The sequence below is a fragment of the Capricornis sumatraensis genome, chromosome 23, assembly GCF_032405125.1.
Source record: "Capricornis sumatraensis isolate serow.1 chromosome 23, serow.2, whole genome shotgun sequence".
In the NCBI taxonomy this organism is placed as follows: domain Eukaryota; kingdom Metazoa; phylum Chordata; class Mammalia; order Artiodactyla; family Bovidae; genus Capricornis; species Capricornis sumatraensis.
Window position 1 is genome coordinate 22,024,893 of NC_091091.1, and position 23,190 is coordinate 22,048,082.

At 49.7% G+C, this 23,190-nt stretch overlaps 1 protein-coding gene across 5 annotated transcripts in view; it reads left to right on the top strand.

Annotated features, from left to right (window-relative positions):
- The window catches only part of PAX2 (paired box 2), an 82,218-nt gene that overhangs the window by 22,509 nt on the left and 36,519 nt on the right, over positions 1 to 23,190 (top strand). For 2 of the 5 annotated variants that reach the window (XM_068961275.1, XM_068961276.1), the window contains exons 4-6: positions 13,848 to 13,933; positions 15,458 to 15,577; positions 21,125 to 21,193. In XM_068961275.1, the coding sequence (XP_068817376.1) occupies positions 13,848 to 13,933; positions 15,458 to 15,577; positions 21,125 to 21,193 (275 nt within the window). Of the gene's footprint in view, positions 1 to 13,847; positions 13,934 to 15,442; positions 15,578 to 21,124; positions 21,194 to 23,190 lie in introns of all 5 variants that reach the window. The other 3 variants (XM_068961279.1, XM_068961277.1, XM_068961278.1) reach the window with 2 other exon arrangements.

A 23,190-nucleotide genomic window follows, 5' to 3' on the forward strand; every position in this document is an offset into this window, starting at 1 on the left:
TTGTAGTTTTTTTTTAAAGACAAAATGAAATGGTTATGGGGGAAAAAATCCTTATTTGATGGGTTTGAAGGGTTCCTCCGATTCTTAAATGTCATAGAGGGGAGAGGACAGGGAGATAAATAGAAGGAGGAGGAGAAAAGAGGAGAGAAAATGAAGATAAAGTAAAGGATGAAGAAAGAGGAGACAAAGAACTGAGCAAACATCTGACAAATTCAAACCAAATCTATCTCCTGTGGCCCTGCATACCTGGATATTCCAGGGAAGCATGGGAGGTTGATAATTATTGCAGTTATTCCACCACTAAGGGGTAAAATAATTCTTAAAAATCAGGAGAAAAAAATCACTTTGGGCTTAAAGTCCTCAGTGTAATGGCTCAAAGTAACTGGACTCTGTGACTTCTACTTAATCTGTGCCCATGAGCAAAAATGAAAACTGACATTTCCTAAACTCATGATATAGTCTGGCTTGCTATCTTTATGGGAAAGCCTGTGGAATAAGTCTGAGGCCCCAAGTTCTCCCTGCCCCTTGGGCCTAGTTAGGTAAACAAGTCCGGCTCAATGGACTTCTGTAAAATCCATACCAAATGCATTAATATTCACTCATCTGATTCTTTTCTTATCTCTTCCTTAGTTCCCAATTTAGTGCCTAGATTCCATTATTCCTCACTGACACCTATTAGCTGTTAGTCCTGATTTTTAAAATTAGAAAGTAAATATTTTCAATGAGTTAATAATATTTTAACATGTAAATATTTTTAATCTTGAAAGAGCTCAATCATCCTGAAATTTTTTTTACAATTACAAATGTATAAGGGCTACCATCTTTCTTTCTACCTATTCATCACCTGGGTACAGCCCTCAGTATAGAGATGGGGAGTGGTGAACTCTTATCAACCCCCAACCCCTGCCACTCTCTGCAAGGACAGAAAGCCAAGTGCCTTCACACTGCAATTTTTGCACTTCTCTGCTTAAATCACACACACACACACACACACACACACACACACCCCTTGACTTATCTTGGATTTTATTCACATTAACATATGTGGTTATACACATGATTAGGACAATCTTATGGCCACTTTACTTGGTAAGTCCCACGTTCTCAATAATAATAGCTAACAAGTGCTCACTTGCATATATTAACTTATTTAAACCTCATAAACAACCCCATAGGGGCTTTCCTGGTGGCTCAGAATGTAAAGAATCTGCCTGCAATGCAGGAGACCCAGGTTCAATTCCTGGGTTGGGAAGACCCCCTGGAGAAGGGAAGGGCGACCCACTGCAGTATTCTTGCCTGGAGAATCCCATGGACAGAGGAGCCTAGTGGGCTACAGTCCATGAAGTTGCTAATAGTTGGACACAGCTGAGCAACTAACACTTTCACTTTCAAACAACCCCATAGGGCTTTATAGGATTGTCTATAGATAATGTAACTGGAGTCCAGAGAAGCTGAGTAACTAATTCAGGCTACATGCTAAGTACCGCAACTAGGATTTGAACTCCTACAATACTGGCTCTGAAACCTATGTGCTTTTCCACTACCCCATACTTCGTATCAGCTTTGGATCAAAGGAAGTACAGGCATTCCTTGGGCAGCTCTGTATATTTTGCAGTCTCATGCCCAGGGATGTATTTATACTTCTACTTACAAGCTCAGAACAAAGGCTCTGCACCTAATAGAAAGTCATGCCTTGTATGAGTTTCTGTATTCTTCCCTGGTGTGTGTGTGTGTCCCTGTAAATGTAAGCCACGGCTGAGCCACATCATCTGGGGATGCTGGGAAGGAAGAAGATGCTTATGGCCAGAGTCACAGAGTGGAGTGGACCGGGGATTCTCCGAACTAGAGTTCGTGTTGTTATTCCCATCGGGATTGGGGAGTTTAGTCCCATCCATCCTCCTCTAGTTCTACCAGGGATCTAAATTTTAGACAGGCATAGGGTTTGGCCCTGAGGTTTAACTCTCCTAATTAGACAGATACAGGGAAGATGGCACCAGAACCTGTGTCACCATGGTAAGATCAGATCTGTTTCATTGAGCAGAGAAAGCATGCTTCCAAGAATAATAGAAGTGTAGAAATGGTCATCAAGAAGAGACTTGTCCTGCGTCTCTAGAATCCTCCTTCTGGAAAGGAGCAGGGCAGATGACCAAGCCAGAGTGAACTAAGAAAGCTCAAGGATAGGTCTTCTCACCCACAGCTCCACCAAGAAAGTAATTACCGAATCATACACCACCACCCAGATCCAACATTGTTACTCAACCCACATCACTAAGGAGACACCCATTAACCTAAGCTCTGAGACATACATTATGAAAGAGAAAGATGCTGATATGATCAACGAATGCGATAACTCAAAGCAGAAATACAGACATTGCCACCAAACAATAATCAAATTCCTCCAACTCAGTGTTACACAAAGTGCAGTCACCTTAATACAATACCACAAAACATCCAGTAACAAACCTTAAGCCAACTGCCAGAATGTGTCAGCAATACATGGTAACACACACAATTCAAGCACTCCATCCCACCGGCACGCCCACGCACAAAGGCTGCAATCCTGTGGCCACCTGAGTGATAGTAAACACTGGTGGGGCACACACAGAGATGGAGCCAGCAGTGCAACACCCAGCCCTCCTGCACACCCAGCAGAGATCATCACCACCGCCTACCCAGACCCAGCGTGTTCAGTCCCGCAGCACAGTGCAGCCTGCCAGACAGCAGCTGCGCCCTCCCATCTCTCCAGCAGGTGGATGTGTCCAGACCATCACCTCCAATAAAGCTTCTGGGCTCTCGTTGCTAGTAAGAGAATAAACTGTCCCCTGAGCCTGCTTCCCGAGACAGGACAAATCAGCGGTCTACTGGTTGGGGTTTAATAAGACTTGGCCGTTACTGAAAATGACAGAGCTCCAGGGATGGAAGGCAAGCGAGGTGGCTTGGAAGGGGGCTCTCCAGGCTGGGTGCGGGAATTCCCCTTCCTCCACCAAGCCCTGCCTCCTGTGGCCATTCCAGAGCCGAAGCCCTCTTGCTGGGTGTTCACTGAGTATCGATTCAGTCTGCAAGCAATTTTAATATTTCTTCAGGGACTTTCCAGCAACAGCACAAGTCATTAATTCACCCTCCCAAATTGCTTATTCAATAGCAGGAACATGGCTCCTGAATAAAGTCCCAGAATTTATGTGACTTGCACGAGTCAGGAGGTCAAACAACTGTTATGGAGCGAAGTTAAAAATCCAAATAAAATATTGACACTTTTTTGGGGAGGGGGAGAGGGGAGTAAAGGTATTTAAAATAGGTTTTTGTTGTAATGCCCCCAGGATAAAGAATGGAAGGAGACTGAAGACAAGTAGGAGTTTATAAAATCAATGGAATTTATTGCACATCTACTTGGCATTTAATAATTCTCTCATTTCCACAGTCCCCCACCCCCACCCCATCCTGGCCATAGACAGAAAGATACACAGGTATACAAATGCACATTTATGCACATCAATATCGGTGCACAGACCAATATAAAAACGCAGTTGCGACGTGAGCATCTGAAACACCTTGGGAAGAGAACAGTGATGTGTGTGGAGTCATGTATGACTGTGGCTTACAGATCTGACAGAAAGGCATAACTGGGCAGAATTCATGAGGGGAGTTTTGATAAATATATCCAGTATTATAAATCTTGGATCAATGCATTAGAGCGGACATGAATATAAAGATACAGTAATCATAGAAATAGTTTCTAGAAACTGACAAAACACATTTGTATTCAGCATCACCACAGAATTGTGTACATGATTGGGAAAGTAGACAGATAAGATAGATAGACAGATACAAAGAATTTAGAAAATCTATCCCTCCAACCTACCAATGTATTCATGTATAAAATACAGTGAAACCATAACCACTTAACCTGAAATTGAGGCTAACACAGGATGCTTATCAAACACAACCATGGTGCGTGCGCAGGAGAGGGTAGGTGTGTTTAGAGTTACAGCCACCTTCAGTTTCTGTTAATTGTCTACACATGCATTTGCTCAACTGTCCAGACCATGGATTTGAAAAGACTGAAGGAAAAAAATTTGCTTATGCCCAAACAGCTAATAAAAAGAAATATTAGTAATAGAAATTTCCAGAAGAGGTGATATGGTTCAGCCTATAGACATTGGAGTCACAGACCCAAAATCTGGCTCCAGTGCTTTGAAGCACATGACCTTGGGCTAGGTGCTTAGCCCCTCTGTTGTCTGCTCAGGAAAATAGAAAACTTCTCCATCTGATAGAGTTATAGTTAGGATTTGGATAAGAAAATGCATTTGTTATACTGCTTGTCATAGAATGAGTATGAAATAAATGATACTTATTGCTTTTACTATTTTTATATGCAACTCTTCTATCCAGGCCCAGTTTCTTATAGACTTTACCATATGTTCTTGATCTGACTGACTTATTCTACCTAGTGGTTAGCAACATGGGTTTTGGAGTCAGGGTCCCAAGTTCAAATATCCTGGCTCTGGTACTTAACAGCTGTGTGACCTTTGGCAAGTTACACAACCTCTCTGAGCCTCAGCTTCCATTTCTGCAGAACAGGATAATAGTCTTCATAAGGAGTTGCGAAAAACAAAGAATCCATTTACTTAGCAGAGTGCCTTGGCACATAGTGAACATATATTAGTTCACTATGTCCCTTAAGATTATGTTATTGTTATTTTTAATAGTAATAACATTCACTTGCTATTCAACAAGTAGTTTTTAAGTACTTATATCATGCCAAGCACTGTTGCTAAGTGCGGGAAATACAATGGTGAGAAAAATAGGCGTCACATGTGACCTTACAGAGCTTGGAGTCCAGAGGAGGACTCACTGTGGATTGAGTAAACAAAAGAACAGGTTTCAGCTCTGTGCTGGACCCTACGTGGAAGAGGGGATGAGAGAGAAACAAGTTGGAAAACCAGAGCGGAGCCAGATTGGGAAACATTCTGAAGGCCAGGCTGAGGAATTTTAAATTTATCCTGTAGGTAATAGGAAGCAATAGTTGGGTTTAGCCACATTGCAGTCTTTCAGGAGCAGGCACAGAGAGACCAATGGATTGTTTTTGAATATGGGGTAAGAAGGTAAGCAGTGGGAGGGGCCAGAGCCAGGCCAGACAGCAACTAGCAGGTCCCACCCTGGCTGCTGCTGCTGAAGACCTCTCCTCTCCAGGCTCCCTTCTGCTTGCCTGTGGAAGGCTAGGAAGGATGGATAGGGACGTCTTGTCCCTGCAATGAGTCTATAGGGACCCCTTTCACCATCACATTAGTCAGTCTTGTAGCCGCTGGACTGTGCGGTGGACAGCTGGTAGACCAGAACTCTAGCCCAGGGCAGCCCTGACAGATGAGGGCATGGCCGGTGGTGAGAGGAGCTAGTCTGGTCACGCTCTGAGCTTGGCATGCACTGCAGACTGGTTTCCAAATGGTTAGTTAATCACATTGCCCCTTAATTTTTAAACCTATGCATATCTTGAAGTTAAATCAATCCATATGCTTACCATTCATCATATAAACCGTCACTATTGCCCCCTTGGGCCAGCCCCATGGCCCATCTAGCCTGGTAAATTGTATCTGGCCTGGGCTCCCAGGGACACGTGGTAGAAGGGCAGTGCCAGTCTTAGGAAGCTAAACTGATGCAGAAAGTATGCCTGGCATCTAAGCAACCCACTGGGAACCCATCAGCCTGGGAAGGTACCAAAAACTATTTTGAAATTATATTTATTTGTGGCTTATTGTTTGTTTCCACAGAGGAACTGATAGCCTCTTGAGTTTTGTTTACTCTGTCGGATGGAGTCAGGATTAGCTGATGAGGGAGACGTGCATTGATAGAATATGAGTAAAAAACCTTCAACTCACTAAGATGTTCTGTCAGCTCTCTTGAGAATGGTTTCCTTACTCCTTGACTTAAGCTAGGTTTCTCAAATATCAGAGAGTTTAAGAGTAATCTGGAGAATTTCTTAAATACAGATTCCTGAGCCCACTCCCATCAGAAATTCTAAACGCATAAGGTCTGAAGGAGGTTCCAGGGATGTGCCTGTTAGCATGCACTCCAGGGGATTCTAATGCCAGTGGCTCAAGGACGGTAGTTTGGGGACAACTTTCTGTAAGCATTTAGGCCGGACTGTCATCTCTTGGAGCTCAGTTGTGACCTCTGAGAAGTAGTAAAAGAGGCAGAAACTCTTGACACATTTAGGGGAAACCTGTGTATTCTAATTATATCCTACTGCAGCCAGAATGGAAGGGCCTGCCGTTAGGTTCCACTCATCAGGGGCCATTCTCATGCACAGAACCCTGCCTGCCATATGGTCAGTTGTCCAAACTGAAACCCAAGGGGCATGCGAGTGGGTGTGGGCAAACAACTCTAAACTCTGCACCAAAAGAGAGTTCATGTGAAGGACTTCCGGGCTACCCATGGGGAGGGCTGGGTGGCTACTGTCTGCTTTTGGTGCCTGTGGGGAGGAGGGGATGAATTTCAGTTCTTCAGTCCCTGGGATGTACAGCGTGGAGAATGTCAGTTTCTTAGAGTTCTCAGGAGGAGGGAGAAGTAGGAACTGCTCTGGGGAAGGGCAACATTTTCCTGAATGATCTATGAGATCTCAGTGGAAGTTCTGCCATGAAAAGTGTCCAGCTGTTTTTGTAGCTCTGATTTGCCTCAGGGCAGAGCCAGGGACTCCAGCCTGCTGAAGGCAGCTCTCAAAGGCCTGAGTTAAAGCAATTACCTGCATTCGGTGTGCAAAATACCCTTTGCTGAAGCAAATATTTTGTCCTCTTGAATGATCCAGCTTGTAATACCCAGGCAGCTCAAAGTCACTGGTAGAGGCCCCTCCCACCATCATTTTCTTAATAATCAGTGGGGCCAGCTAGTCTGAAACATTCTCTACCTTGGAGTTCCTTTGATTTACTCAATCAGGAAAGACTTTCCCCATACCAGAGATGAAACGTTTTCTGCAAACCTCTAGAAGCAGGCAACTGAAACTGATTTATATATGTACACAACACATGTATGTTAATACTTGACTTGTTGCCCCAAAGACTCTTTCAGCAAATCAGCAATATGACCAGGCCCTGGGCCAACCTGTGGTTCTACTAAGAAGTACTTCCAAAGTGGAGAAAGCAGTCTGTTCTGGGTAGCTGGGCAGGATTTTGTGGGAACGCGCTTGGAGGTCCCATGTGTGTATCATGCTGTCAGCAGCTGGCTCCAGCAGGTGTTATACTCCCATTTTATAGAAAGGAATGCTGAATCCCAGGGAGTCCCTTATCCTTTGTTTCTCAAAACACAATAGAACAAGAGAACAGAACCGTAGAATCCTGGAGTTTGAATTCTGGGCTTTGGGGTATCTCTTTCCTGGAGGCAGTATGGTTTCATGGTTAAGGGTAGGGGCCTTGGGGTTAGTCTGCCTGAATTAAAACCCCAGATTTTCCATTTCTTAAATAGGTAACTTTAGGCAAGTTATAATATGCCTTATATGCAAAGTGTGTTCTTGTGAGGATTAAATGAACTGTTTGTTTTAAGCACTTAGAACATTGTTTTCTGCTGTTTAGTCGCCCATTCATGTCCGACTCTTTGTGACCGCATGGACCGTAGCCCCCTAGCTTTCTCTGTCCGTGGGATTTTCCAGGGAAGAATACCGGAGTGGGTCGCCATTTCCTTATCCAGGGGAACTTCCTGACCCAAGGAATGAACCCACATCTCCTGCATTGGCAGGCGGGTTCTTTACTACTGAGCCACCTGGGTTTAGCTCATAGTAAATACTCAGTAAACAATATGTTTTTATTATCTGCTAAGGAAGCACTGCTCCCAGAAATCCTGAGCAGCCCAGCCCTGGAAATGCTGCCACCTGACTCACTCCAAGGTGAGCTGTCTGAGGTCACCTCAATGCTAATAGGGCCTCTTCTTGTCTCCACCTCAGGGGGAGTTTTTGCACACCATTTATTATCATATAATATAATGCAATATAATATCATACATAACATAACATAATATGATGGGTAGGTTAACTTGGAAACCCTGAGGCGGACCGTGGATGGATGGATAGATGAATAGATACATTTGTACTAAGTATACATACATTATATCATTCTATTGATTTGTAAAAAGTTCCCGGTCTGCCTGGCTGTAATGAGATTTTTGAACTTTGCGTGGCGATCAATGAGAGGAATATTATTGGCCTGGAGAATTGATATACCTGCTCTCAGTGGCTTGTTCTGCTCCCAGGCTGCCCCGGCCCCCCAGGTGTACGATTCCAGCAGACACTTAACCTTTTTTACAGTGTCATCAGGCTAAAAGGAATCTAATAGTGACACAGGACTTGTGCTCAGCACTCTGCCACTATTGCTTTCCTGTCACAAATAATTTATAGCCTTCCATTTCCATCCCCGAGCCTGCACCCCAGCCCTGCCTCCCGCTTTCCCCCAGCTCCCAGGAATCAATAAGCTCACACAGCCACAGTGGGACTTCAGGGTGCCGAGAGACAGACGGACAGGCATAGGGAAGGGAGACAGAGAAGGGGGAGAGACAGACACGAAGGGGAGAGAGAGAATGAGGTGCAGAGGAAGGAGAAGGAAGAAAATCAGAACAGGAGTGAAGAATCCCCCCCCCCCCCCAGCGCTTTCTTAGAGTTGAGAGTGTCTTTCTTTCTTCGTGAGTTTAACACACTGTTAATGGGAGCCTCATTACCTGATTTCAGGCTAACTCACAGAGCAGTTGAGATTGGGTTTGTTTGTTTTTTTTAATCTGGTGTGGTTTGGTTTTAAATTTGTTTATTTATTTAGGCCATAACTGCAGGGTATGCAGGACCTTAGTTCCCCAACCAGGCATTCAACCCGTGCTCCCAGCAGTGGCAGAGTCCTAATCACTGAGCCACCAGGGAACTCCCCCCTCATGAGACTCTTTGGATGTCCAGCATGGCCAGGGGTGGAGACCTCCTGGGAATTTAACCAAAGAGGGAGTGACTTCACCTGCCTTGTCCTCCTTTACTCCAGAGCTCTACCACAACCCCCTGGCATCTTTGGGTCCTGAGGGAACTGCTGCTCCTACTGTCTATGGACCCTTCCCAGTGCTGCCAGACAGGGCCCCCAGTCTGTCTTCCCAAGAGTCTCTGATGCATCTCTTGTGGGTCAGGCTTGACACCTGCTGCTCCTGTTTCCTGTCTCAGTGTGCCTCCCAGGGTCCTGGAAGCAGCTGCGTTGACCAGGCTGGGGCAGATGGGCCTGAGTGGCATCCTCGCCTGCACCTGGTTTAGCCCCTCCATAGAGAGCAGCCTGGCCTGGGGGTCACCCACAGGAATAATAGTAGTAGTAGTTACAGTTATAGTTAGCATTTATTGAGCCAAGCATCACACTAATCATTTTACATGAATTATCCTGTTTAACCCCCACAGCAGTCCTATGAGGTAGATAGTGTCATCTTGTTTTACAGATGAGAGAATGAGAAACACCTGGGATTCATTCCACGGACGATAAGTAACAGAACTGGGACTCAGGCTCAGGCAGCCTGAGCCCGGAGCCCACCCTCTACTCCCCTTTGCTCTGCTCACAGCCTCATGAGTGTGAGATGCTGAGTATCTGCAGGCCCTGTGCTGAGCCAAGGCAAAGTCCAGGAGGTTCCCTGGAAGGTAGGGGAGAAACAGCATCCCTGTCAAGGAAAGTGTGCCTGGAGGAGAAGTGGGGAGCAGGTACCCTGGCAGGGCAGGCTTTCTGTGCAAACAGGAAATGGCACCTCCCAGCCCCCAGTAAATGTGCTCAAAGCTCCTGTCTCCTCCAAGAATGCATGTGTGGGAACTTGACTTTCCAGGCCAACTCTACCTGGAGCTGTGGGGGCTACAGATGTATTTGGCTGTCCTATGGGGCCAAGAATGAGAAAGAATTGAAGAAGCAACAGGAGAAGAAACGGGGAAATAGTATCAGGCAGTCACACAAAGCAACCTCTGTATCCATTTAACCATTAGGGATATTCCCATGAGTCACTGGGTTGTGTATGGGACGCAGGAGGGCGATGGATGGCCATCAGGTTTCCACAGTCCTGGTTCTCAAATTCTGAGATCTAGCTTTGGGGACTGGTGAGTGTCCACCACCTAGGGGGCATGGATGGACACCAAGAGCATTAGTAAGTCACAGCAGGCATCCTGCCCAGCTCCTCTCCTGTGCACCAGCAAGCCGCTGTCAGGAAGCAGTGATTTTCCATCACTTGCTGCCTCAGCTAAATCTGCACCAGCGCCCCAGGGGTCAGAGGCTCTGGGTAACAAAGACAGCAGCTGCATGAGGCCACCCGGTTGTCTGTCTCACCCAGCCTCAGTCTGGGGGCTCCCTCTGTCCAGAGCTCATCAGCCCTCAAATCAGAGCCACTCACCTGTAGACCAGACTACACTGCCCTTAGCGACTGTCGGGTCTTTGCCATCGTGATCATGCTCCAAACCCAGAAACTCCGGGCCACGTCAGCACATGCTGTTTCTCACTGCCTCCCCGCTGTGCCCGCCATTCTGTTCTCTCCTTCTTCTACCTTGTCTCGTGGTCATCCACATTCTCTCCGGCAACTTCAGCCTCTCCTTCTTCATCAGTTCTTTCTTCTTGGCCTACAAACATGTCCAGGTCCTTCCTGCCCTGAACAGGCTTCCCTCCACTCACCTGCCTTCTTCAGCTTGCACACATCTCTCTCCTTTTCTACAAACTTCTGAAGCAATGATCTATTTCACTGCCTCCCTCTCCTCCTGTCCACTTGCTAACCTCTTTCTGTCTGGCTTCTGCCTCAGTTGCTTTGTTGACTCTCACAAGGTCATTAGTGGTCACCCAAATCCCCAAATCTGTGCCTCTTCTTATTTCCAGTTCCCTGCAAACTTTATGTCCCCATGGATGGTGTCATCATGGAGGCTGTGGGTTATGTTCTCCTTCTGGAAATGTTCTTCTCTGTTGACTTGGCTAACACCACCTGATCCTGGTTCTGCCATTTCCTGTATGACCAGTTGTGAGTGCTGTGCAAGGCCAGGTTCTTTTCCTTAGCCTCTGTTAGGAGATGTCCTCCAGGGTCTCCTCCTTAGGCCTTTCATCCCAACTAACATGCCCTTCTTTGACAGTCTCCTAAATCTATGTCTGCTATGCTGGCTGGTGAACAGTCTTCTACCTGGGCACTCATCTGCCTCCTCAAATGATGCATGTCAAGGACCAGCCAGTCACCATGCTGCATTCCTTTTCCTGAGAGCTGGACAAACCACCAGCCTTCCAGTTACCCACCACTGTGGTTTCAGAGCTGCAGACTAGTGGAGTCATGGTTGACTCCAGTTAGTTGCCAAATCCTGGCCATTCTGCCTTAACTGTGTCTTGCAAATTCTTCTTTCTCCCTCTTTTTTTTGGGGGGGCACCCTGAGTGGCTTGTGGGATCTTAGTTCCTCGACCAGGGATTGAACCCAGGCCCTCAGCAGTGGAAGCACCGAGTCCTAACCACCAGACCGCCAGGGAGTTCCCTTTTTCCCCCCTTTCCTTCTCTTTTCTGAGACCAGCCCCTTAGGGCCTTGTGCCTGTCTGTTGCTTTACCTGGATCAGTTTGTACCTGTCTCCTTTAGTTTAGAAATCACTCATGGCTTAAGACCCTGTAAACCTGGTTCCTATACACTGAGGGAAGTCTGACAACGTAATGAAAAGTGCACATTTTAGAGACTGAATTCCACCTCTGCCCTAGCTGACAGTGTAATCTTCAGTAAGCTCCTTAACCTCTTTGAGTTTTGACTTTAAGTCTGCAAAATGAGGATAATAGTATTGCTTTGAAGATTGTTATGAGAATTAAAAATTTTATATGTTCAGTAATAAAGGCACATAGTAGACACTCAATAAGTAGAAAAATCACTAGTGTCATCATTACTTCCAACTTTTCAGCTCTATTTCCTCTTAGTCCCTTACATCCCTCCCACGTTCCTGGATAGGCATTTCCCCGCCCCCCCTGCTCCCTCCCTTGCTTTTCTTTCACCCTCCTCTGGCATCTGCTTATAACGTCCTCTTTCCCACTTCTTTGTTCATGTTAAGGGCATGCTATTTTTTACTGGGGAAAGAGACCTTAGAGAGCCTGTCATCCATCCTCTTTACTTTATAACTGAAGAAACTGAGGCCTAGAAGGAGAATGATGAGGCCAAGGCTATGTGGCCAATTAATGGCAGAATCAAGACATTAGACATGCGGCCCAGTGACTTTTCCACTATCCTCTGTGCCTTTGGCTCGTGTGTGTGTGTGTGTGTGTGTGTGTGTGTGTGTGTGTGTATTCAGCCTTACACTGCTTGGAGACTCTACATCAAATTCCAGATTCCACCTCCTCAATGTCTTTTTTCCCCATTCCCCTTCCTCTGCCCCATGCACAGCAGGTGACTCCTCTCTTGCATCTTCCTGGTACTTACTGCCTGCTCCCTCCCTTGGGGTGACTTAGGTTTCTCAGGGTGTGACCTCCCTACCCAATTTCATTACCAGTCCTGGGAGGCAGAGACCTTATCTTGGCCACCTGCGAGTGTTCCGGTCCATGCACAGCTTGTGACTCACCTGGCTGGTTGAGATGAACTTGGCTCACACACCTCTCTGCAGGGAGCGGGCCTTGCCTTCAGAAAAGGGCACCTGACGGACCAGTGGGTGGAGGGAGATGTTCCTCGATGCTGGCCCTAGGGTTGGTCTTTTGCGTCCCTGAGCCCTGGGCCCTTGGATCACTGACGGGCCTCAGCCCTGCAGTGCTTGATCTGGAGCCCTCCTCCCCACCCTCACCTGGAGTGCATGGGGAAGGCACCAGTCTCTTCACCCAGGGTAAAGAAGCTGAGATTCAAGTAAGGCCTCTGGGAACGAGGCCAGTGTGCCAGTGAGCTGGGTAGCAACAGGGCTTTGTGGGGTGTGAGAGCACTAAGTAGTTCAAGGAGTTGCTCAGGGCCCGACAGAGGGACTGTGTGCTGTGTTGGAACCCTGGAGACGAAAGGGTTACTGTGACCCAGCCCTTCCCTGACTCTGTCTTTAGCTCGGGAAATGGGGAGATCTCACCCCCTCCCTGGCTCTGGAGTACTGTGATACAGTCCCAATAGGAAAGCCAGCTCCAAAATGATCTCCAGAAGGGAAGGGTGGACAGTGAGTCACCAGGGCAGCCCCAGCTCCCAGAAAAGGGAAGGATGCTGTGGTCTGCTCGCTCCACTACCCTGATCCTTGCTGCTGCTGCTGCTAAGTTGCTTCAGTTGTGTCCAACTCTGTACAACCCCATAGAGGGCAGCCCACCAGGCTCACCCGTCCCTGGGATTCTCCAGGCAAAAACACTGGAGTGGGTTACCATTTCCTTCTCCAATACATGAAAGTGAAAAGTGAAAGTGAAGTCGCTCAGTCTTGTCTGATCCTCAGCGACTCCATGGATTGCAGCCTTCCAGGCTCCTCCATCCGTGGGATTTTCCAGGCAAGAGTACTAGAGTAGGGTGCCATTGCCTTCTCTGCTTATCCTTGCTGCTGCTGCTGCTAAGTCACTTCAGTCGTGTCCGACTCTGTGTGACCCCATAGATGGCAGCCCACCAGGCTCCCTCGTCCCTGGGATTCTCCAGGCAAGAACACTGGAGTGGGTTGCCATTACCAGACGTCAAACAACAATTTGGTCGATGCACGGCAGGACAGAATGCAGACTGCCTTGGCCCAGGGATGCACTGAACTTGGATCACAGAGCCAACAGGAGGGCAAGCTCCTGCCTTGCAGCAGTCAGGGAGGGCAGGGGTGCAGAGAGCAGCTGAGGGAGGAGGGAGCTAGGCAGCTTGGGGGAGCCACCTCCGTAGGGCTTGGCTGGGCAGGGCATCAGAGGGCATGTGACATGTGATGCTGTTGGTGATGCTGTTGCAGGATCATCCGGACCAAAGTTCAGCAGCCTTTCCACCCAACGCCGGATGGAGCTGGGACCGGAGTGACTGCCCCTGGCCACACCATTGGTAAGAGGACTTAGGGAAGGGGGGATGCTGGGCCCCCTGAGAGCTGGGCAGTGCAGCTCCAGCCCTGGGACATGCACAGTGTCTGAGGTCCAAGGCCTGCGCTCTCCCTGGGTTCCTAGAGGTGCAGGATCTGCCTGAGAGACCAGCTCACAAGGACCGCTCTGCTTCCGGCCCGCATCTCCTTGCCCTTATCAGTCTGTGCGTCTGTCGCTCTCCCTCCCTTTCCTCTAGCTTTCCTTCTCCTTCCCATCCTCCTCCTGCTCCATCTCTTGTTCTCTGTCCTTCTCTCTTTCATATCTACTTGCTTACTCCGTTTTTGTTTTGTTAATTTTTAAGATTCTCCTCTTCTCTTCTCTCTGCCTCTGTCTTCTCTCCTCTTCCTCCCCCTTCTGCCTTTCCCTCTCCTCTCCTCTCTGTCCAGGTGGCCCCAGACCTCCTCCTCTGTCTGTCCCCCTCCCTCCTCACGGCCTCTCTCCTCTCAGTTCATCTCGCTTGACGCCTTTGTCTCTCTCTCTCATCTGCCATACCTCTCTGCCCTCTCCAGCCCCCTCATTTATTGACCCTCACTCACAGCCTTGCAGAGACATGACCAGTCCCACAGAACACCTGCCAGCACCACCACCACCACCCTCCCCACCCCGCCCACTCACTGTCTCTTTGACCCAAGGGTGTTCAGTGCTGCCGAAGCCATAGGTGAGATCTTGAGGGACTGGGATGTGGTTAAACTTCTCCTGCTGTTCCTCTTGGCAGCTGTGCCCTCTCTCTGGACCAGCAGAAAGTAGAAAGGGCTGGTACCAGCCCTCCAGGAGTTGGCAGGAGCCCTGTTTGCTAGGCCCGGGTTGCAGCGTGTGCTGGGGCGTGGGGAGAGTTGGATCGAGCTGTACCTGAGTTGATCACTGCTGAGTGAATGTGTTCACTACTCTGTGCCCTGAAGGGGAAATTAGGAACTTCTCAGGTGATTTCAAGACCACAAGCAACAGGTGGGTGTGAAGAGCTTCATACCCCTGGGGAATATCAGGCCCATTCATGTGTCTCTAAGAGAATCAGAGAGATCTTAGAAAGCCACAGACTCTAAATCAGGACTGGGAAAGACTCTACCTAGGAGACTAGAAACAATGGGCTGGGACTTGTTTAAATGGATTTGCCCAGCCCCAGGGATCCGGGGATGAGCTTTGCAAGAAGGAGCTGTGCTCTCTCAGGGCCCCTGAACCACTTTCTAGGTTGAGTCTGCTTTGCTGTTTCCATCCATCCTCAAGAGTGGGTTCAACCTATAGTGAGTGAGTGAAATCTCCAGGTCTGCAGAGAAGGCCGGGGTTGACTGGTCCCCACTAAGCCCAGGGTGGACAGCAGTGAAGAGCCTGAATTGTATGCAGCAACTCGTTCCCCCTTAAATCTTAGAGAAAGGAGACTGTGGGCTCCCCATCCCCTCTCATTCCCTCTGCCTCTCTCTGCCCCCAGCCTTGGGGCTTTGGCCTGCGATTACAACCACTGTCCTGATGGCCTTTCCTCCTTCCTCCCATCCAGTTCCCAGTACGGCCTCCCCTCCTGTTTCCAGCGCCTCCAATGATCCAGTGGGATCCTACTCCATCAATGGGATCCTGGGGATCCCTCGTTCCAATGGCGAGAAGAGGAAACGTGATGAAGGTAGGGAGGAGGGAAGAGGCTTGGCTTTCCCTGTGCATGCTTTGTCCCTGGACTCAGAGCTCCGGTTTCGGCCCAGCTTCGCAGCTGCTTTGCTGTGAGATCACTTTTAGTAGCAAAGCCCAGGTCCCTCCACTACCCTGCTGGCTCCTGGAGAGAGGGAGGCAGGCTGCTGGTGGGGCCGTCAGCTTCACCATCTGCTCAGCAGCCCCAACTGCTTTACCTTCCGCTGGGATTCACCCCAATCATCCCTGTGGGATGCCAGGAGGAAAAGCAGGAACCATGGACCATGGGAAGGTTTTGGAGGTTAGGGGACAGCTGGTTTCTGACCTGGGGATGAAAAGCTAAACTGACTTGTCCTCCCCTGATCTCAACCCATCAGGAAATGGGGGAGTGATGTCACGTGCAGCTGACCCTACTGCCCTTTCTCTGTAACACGTTGACTCTGTGCCCATTCAAACCACTAGGGGAGCTGGGCATGGGCCCTCTCTGCTCTTTGCTATGGGAGAAGACACCCCCAAGGCTCCTCTCTGGCCCTTCCCCTCATCCCCTGTAATCCCTTGGGGGCAGCTAGCTGTTGGGCAGGGAGTTATAGAGTGAGAGGGATGAAGAGGAGGAGAAGCAGGGAAAGAAAATCAGAGGAGAAAGTGGTGGCGATGAGCTTGGGAGAAGGTGTTTTTCAAATGTTGTGACATTAAGGGTCCCTTGGTGACCATCTGGTTCTCTTTTGATGCATGAGGCCAGGGCGCAGGGCTGGCAGGCCCAGACAAAGGAAGACCCCAGTGTCTGGAGCCTGCTTCCTGCCCTGATTTTACCATTCCTGCTGGGGAAGCAGTAACTTCCTGGTCTAGAGAGGGTATACTTTTAAGGGTATCTCCCATGAAATAGATCCCTCTAAATATGAACATAGGTGGGGGACCATATATCGCATTCATCCAGACAGTCCCAATTTATGCCTTTGTCTCTGCATCTTGGCCAGTCAGCATCTCCTTTTTCTCTCAAAAATGTCCTATTTGGACAGTAAATCTTGTGGTCATCCCAAGCACAGACAAGCCCTTGATTGGGACAGCTCTAGAGGGTGAGGAACAGAGAAGAGAGACAAAGCTGAGATTCCCTAGGCCCAGGCTGAGGGAAAAGAGAGTGTGAGAGCCCAGGACTCCAGCAGAAAGGGACAATGTGTAGGCGAGGCCTGGGTCTGGCAAGACAGTGATGACCCGGGTCTGGCCTCCTTCCAGAAGCCCTAATGGCCTCGTTTCACAGGAAAACAGCTTGTCTGGCTCTATTTCTCCTTCTTCCAAAATATCCAAACACATTTGGCTGCCACGGCCTTTGCCACTCACTAAATTTCATTGTGGTTGTTTTGGCAATAGCCACTGATGGGCAGGGGGCGGCTGTGTGAAAGGGCCTGCGTCTCAGTTCTCCCTGGGGGTTCCCCATACTCAGGCCTTCGCCAAGCTCCCCAGCACCCTGAGTAATCTGGAAGATTCTGCTCAGACCCTGAGGATTTCTCCTTTGAACCTCTAGCACTTGTGAGACAACCAGGGGGCTGGGGGAGGCCACAGGACCCCCTTGGACTCTTCCCCACTGGTCTGAAGTTGGGGTCAAGCATGTCCACTGCTTCCTGGACTCCTGTGGGTCAAGGAAGGAGTCTGGAGATAGAGAAGCACTGGCCTGAGGCTGTGGCCACTGCAGGTGGGCAGAACAGAATGCTCTCCTCTCTGAGCAGTTGATCACATTCATTGTTTCAAGTCAATTCAATTCAGTGAACCTTTTCTGGGCATCACTCATAAGAAAGGCTTGGTGCTCTAGGTTCCCAGAGCAGAAGAAGATATGATTCTTGTCCTTAAGGAGCTTATAGTCTAGTGGGGCGTATAAAACATGACCCCAGAGAGCAGAAAGGCCCATCAGATATCTGGATATCTGTGTTGTGACGGAGGTCTGGGCTGCAGGCTGTGGGAACTCAGACAGAGGAAGGAGTGAACCCCCAGGAAGGGCTGCTCTCTGAGGAGAGGCCTAAGGGATGGCGAGCGGCATGGTTCAAAGACAATGGTAGTTGAGATTCTATGGGACAGACTGAGCCTAGTGGCCAGAAGGTACTGTGCGGAGAAAACAGGGGTGCTTCAGCTCAGATGAAAGGGCCTGAAGGGAAGTTGTGGAGGTAGGGCTAAATGGAGGGGTTAGGGGTATGGGAGAGCAGGCCAAGACGGGACTTTTGCCTGCAGACATGAGAAGCCACCAAAAGTGTCTGATCAGGAAGGGCACAAGAGCAGGGCTGGGTTTGGGGAGGCCCTCCTCCAGCATGGTGGTAGCGATGGCAGTGGGGAGACACCTCAGGAAGCAGCTGAATTCTAGGTGAGAGGTAATGGCCATCTCTAAATTTACACTTACTGCATAAATACTTAGCCCGAGGCCTAGCTCAGTGGCAAGAAGGATCAGAGACCCTGCTTCTCTTCTGGGGAGGTGGGGAGGTTCTTTTGCCTTGACTCACCCTTCCTTCTGATCAACCTCAGGCCAGATGGAGCTGTCCTTTCCCTCGTGGAGGCCAGAACCTATGAGGAAAGCCAGTTCTCCCTGACCACGCTGTGCCAAAACACACACACACACACACACACGCACACGCACACACACACACACACACACACACACACACCACCACACACACACCACACCACACATGATCCATGCACTTGATCCATCGGCCAGGAGTGAAGGGAGAGGACAGGAAGGGCAGACCCTCCACAGCCACCCCCTCCCTCGACTCCGGGCACCTCCAAACAGCCAGGCCCAGTTTGCATTAGGGAGCAGCTCAGATGATTAAGAACAGGGGAGATAATTAAGTGTCAAGATGATGTAGCCCAACTCTGCAGTCAGGCCAAGGTAGCACAGCGGCTGGCAGGCCGGGTGCAGGAGGCAGCCTCAGGCATGGGCCACACAGACACCCAGGTGTGTCCTTCAGCTCCCGGCACTGCAGGCAAAAGAGAGAGCTGGCCCAGGGACCTGAGGGGGGCTGGGATGGGAACAAGGGTGCTCATCAAGGCACTAGACCTTGAGGGAGTTGGGGGGCAGGTCTCCTCCTGGAGGGCCCTGTGCCCCTGCCAGGCCAGCTTGATTTTGGCCCCACATATGGGGGGCACCTCCCTGGCAGTGTCATAGCCCAGGGGCCAGCTGTGAGCATCTCTGTCCTCAAGGAAGCCACTCCTACTCATGCCTATGGGTACAGGGCGGCCTGTTCTTTAGCTCTAACAATGTCACGGTGGTGGGCATTAGCGAGGACAATTGCTGCAGCGTGTGCTGGCATTATTGGAGACAATCTCAGCAGTAGTTACTGGTGTTCACAGTGATAATACCCAGAGCATTATTGGCGTTGGCACTCAGAATATGGACAGCGTTATTAGTATCTGCAGCAAGCAGATCTGCAGGGACATTAGTAAAGGACCGATCAGCTGTGACTCTGGGGAGAAAGGAAACCGACAGTAACTGTGAGCCTGCTTGAGACGCCCTCTCATGCCCTGGCCTTTGGAAGGATGGAAAAATCCCCAGACTTCTCCTTTGAGAAAGGTGCTAGTCAAGAAGCTTTGACCCTCCCCCTTCACCCCAAGAGTCCAGAAGATCCTGGAATGAGACAGGTAGACAGACCAGGGATAGATGGGGAAGTTATGTCATAAAGCACTGGAGACAGGCCATCCATCAGTCTGAGAAGGTAGATTCCCATTCAGTACCCTCCTGAAATCTGTCCCTCTTCTTGGCTCTAATTATGGGTGGGTATGTTAGAGTCCTTTTTAGGGACACTGTATCACCGAATATTGCATGAGCTGGCTGATGTGACTGCAGAATAGGGACTCTTGTATTTTTTCAGGACCAAAGGCCTTTGCCTTCACCCAGTTGCTTTTGGCCATGGTTTAAAGCACTGCCGTCCATCAGTGGTGGTGAAGCCCAAAACAATCACATAACTTGTCCAAAAATCCAAATGAAGTCATATGGTGTGAGTCTTTAGATCTGTGCAAGGGGAGGTGTGTCGGTATCATCCTTTGATGCATGGGATTGCAGGGGGCCGTGATTCTGCCTTCCATTAATTAGGTGCACAATGAATTGTGCAGTTGAGTGGTGCCAAGGCAGTGCAGTTGTGCGTTTGCAGGCAGAGCAGGTTGCATGGCTGTGAACAGCCAGGCCCTGCCACTGCCTTTAATAGCTCCCTTCTGCTTTGGCCGAAGCCGTAACTGTGAGAAGTGATTTCCTTCGTTCCCCTGCTTGAAGTCCGTCGTGTGTTACTAGGGTTTGACTTGGGGCAGATGAGGGGATTATGCTGTAGGAAGGAGCGGCTCCTGCCTCATCTAGGATCCCAGGCTTCAAGCAAGAGAAGGCTGCAAAGGGCCCCACGTAGAAGGAGGATTCGATGGAGTGGCCGGCAGGCAGTCCCGGGCTGGGCAATGTGACTCAGTGGGGAAGGGCTCTGGAGGGAGGCGCAGCTGGGTTTGCATCGCAGTGCCTTGGGCAAGCCTCTTAACCTTCATCAGCTCAGTCTTCCCCTCTGTAAAATGGAGATAGTGACGGCACTGACTTCACCATGGAGAGGATTACACAAAATCATGGACATGGAGCTGAGCCAACTCCATCTTCGAAGATGGCTCACTGTGTGTCTGGGGAGGAAGGCGTCATTGGCAGGTTTATGTTTCAAGGGGAAATGAAGTTGTGTCAGAAGGAAACTTTGTGGGCACCAGCACCCTCATCTTGGTGTGGTTCCTTTTAAACAGAGCAGCCTAGGGAAGCTGATACTGGATAAACCAACCTGGATGGGACCAGGGCAGCCAAGGAAAGTTGTCAGCCTCCCTGTGTAACCGGGAAGACCTCTGTCCATCTCTGTTTTCACATTTGCTCTGTGGCCATCCACTTGGGCCACGTGTCATCTCTTATTAGCCTCCAAAGGCATTTCGGATGTGTGTAAATAAACCCAGGACCTCCTCTTCTCCAACACGGAGTCTTCCCTCCCTCCATCCATTGCTGTGTATTTCTGCCCCCACATACACATTTATTTATTTACCCTGGGAAATGTGTGCTTGATTTGTGGACACATAGGTGCTTTCTCACGTGGTTTATGCAAATGTGGGTATTGTGTGTTTTCTGCCTTTCTGACATCTTTGGGTGAAAGGGGACATGGAATGCCATGCATTGGGCAGGCACACAGTTTTCTGGGTAGTGCATACAGGCAGAGAGATGATCAAATGTGAGCAGGTGTACAATCGTGCCCCTGTCACCAGTGCCAGGGGATGGGGAGAGTCCTGAGCCAGGCCTGGGTGTACTCAGGCTGGTCTTGAGACACAGATGTGCATGTCGAGTTTTGCCCAAAGGCCCATGTCAGCATTACCCCGTTGGCAAAACGATGATCTGTTCTGGTCCTGCCTACAGGGGGTCCTGGGCCCCACCACAAGGGAGACTGAGGCTGGGGACCCTCACAGAGGAGCCTGGTCTTCCAGTCTCTGGATTTACCTCTGGTCTTCGACCTGCCTGCCTTTCACGATCTCTCAGTGTCTGTCTGTCTCTTATTTGCTCTAGTCGAGGTATACACTGATCCTGCCCACATTAGAGGAGGTGGAGGTTTGCATCTGGTCTGGACTTTAAGAGGTATGGGGGCCAGAGGGAACCTGGTGCGGGGGCCAGGGGAGAGAGCTGGGGAGGTGGTTAGAGACTCTTCAGTGAGTGGGTTCCTAAGGGTCAGAGAGCAGACTAGGAGGAGGTGGCCCAGGCTTCCACTGGAAACCAAAGGCGAACGGAGTCTCAGGGCCTGGCTCACTTCCGCCTTGGGCCCTGCTGGATTGGGGGGCTGAGGCCCTGGTGGCCTGGAGGGTCAGGCCCTCAGTGGATGGGGGCACTTTTTCCAGCCCTTGGAAAAACAAAGAGCAGATCGGGTAGTAAAACAAAAGCAAAGGAGACCTGGAAGCACCTGACAGCCCTAATTCATCACGGCCCAAGTTTTTTCCTGTGTTCCCATTATATTTGTTTGTAAAAGTGGAAATCAATTTTGAAGGTAATTTTCTGGAAAGAATGGAAGGGAGGTGGGAGGGCCGGATAAGGCAGAGATGGTAAAAGGAAAAATTTAGGCCAGGCACAGCCCAGGGGCAGCTCTTGGCAAGGTGAAAGAAAATTGCATATTCAATCTCCATCCATGAATCTCCCTCTCTGCTGCCCGCCTCCTGCTTGAAAACAATGAAGGCTTTTTCCCAACGCTGGGCAGGGCCTCGGTATCAGCCTCACTTTAACTTCAGGGTCATTAATTCCCTGATTATTGAAGGAGAAGAGAGGGTTGCAGCATCGTCAATTCCAAAGGCACACCCCTCCATGTGATCAGGGCCTGGGTGGGTGGGGTTGGGGGGTGAGCCAGGGTGAGGTGAGGTGTTGTTTCAGAAGAGCACAGGGGTGGGAGGGAGGAAGTGGGGAGCCAACTGGACTGGGGGGGTGCAAGAAGCCAGGAGGAGGGGAGAAGAAGGCAGTCATTACTGCATACCTCTGTTGTGTTGTTATTGCAAATTAAAAGTAGCATGTTCCACTCCGCAGCTATCTTTGGGGAGGGAGGGGCACCGAGGGAGGTGGGGGATCTTATCATTGCTTCTTCAGCAGACCAGCCGTGGTGTCACCGTGTGAGGTGACATTTGAATTTACAATTCCGCTGAGAAAAGCCATTAATTCACAAATTAACATTTCTCCCTCTCCCTCTCTCTTTAACACTCTCTCCCTCTCTCACATGGATGTGCAAGCAATTGAAAAGACAAAGGAAATAGCCTTAAGGAAGAGACTTTACTGCTAGTCTGTCTGTGCTGAGATTGCTCCCCCTGCTTCCAGATAGATAAACCAATTACCTGAGCCGCTCTGCTCCTGGCCGCCCGCGATCACCTCCTTTTGTAGGCCGCCTCCATGGCTGGATTACCCTCGGTGTATCTCATTAATGTAAACCAGGCATGCCCTGGTCACCCGGCTCCCTTCCCCGCTGTCTTTCTGGAGGGGCAGTGGGAGGAGTGCTGGTGTCAGAAAAGGCAGGCAAGGAGGACCCCAGGAGAGAGGAGAGACTGCCCCTGGCCAGATGCCAGGCTCTGGTTCTTTGGGTGTCCATGGCCTGGACCTGCAGTCCTGTTGAGGGGGTCAGCAGGTGAGTTCTCTGTGGCAGGTTTGCATGGGTGGACATTTAGAGGCAGAGGCAGGAGTCAGTTCTCTGGGGCCCACAGGGCCAGTTCTCTCTGACCTTTTGGTCCAGAGGCTGGGGGCTGGCGAAAGCAGAGAGGGATCTGAGTGCTCCCTTCATGAAAAGATCTTAGGATGTTTTGCTGAGTCTGCAGAGCTGAGAGGGCCTAGAAGGCAAGGTGAGGTTGCGCTATGTTGGGTAAACAAAAGGCGGTTGCACTGATTCCTTAACCTAAACTCGGTACTTGGGCGCAGTTATGTCTTTTTGCCATGAAACCCTTAAAATCACAGCCAAACCCAGCCATCCAGCTCCTTCTTAGAGAAGACCCCCCAGGAGCATGGACCCACAGGTTGTGGGCTCTCACACCTCTGAAGTGAGCTTACATCGTGGGCGTGGCAGGGCCTTTTTGGCTTTTCCTCTCCTCCAGGCCCCAACCAGGCACTGC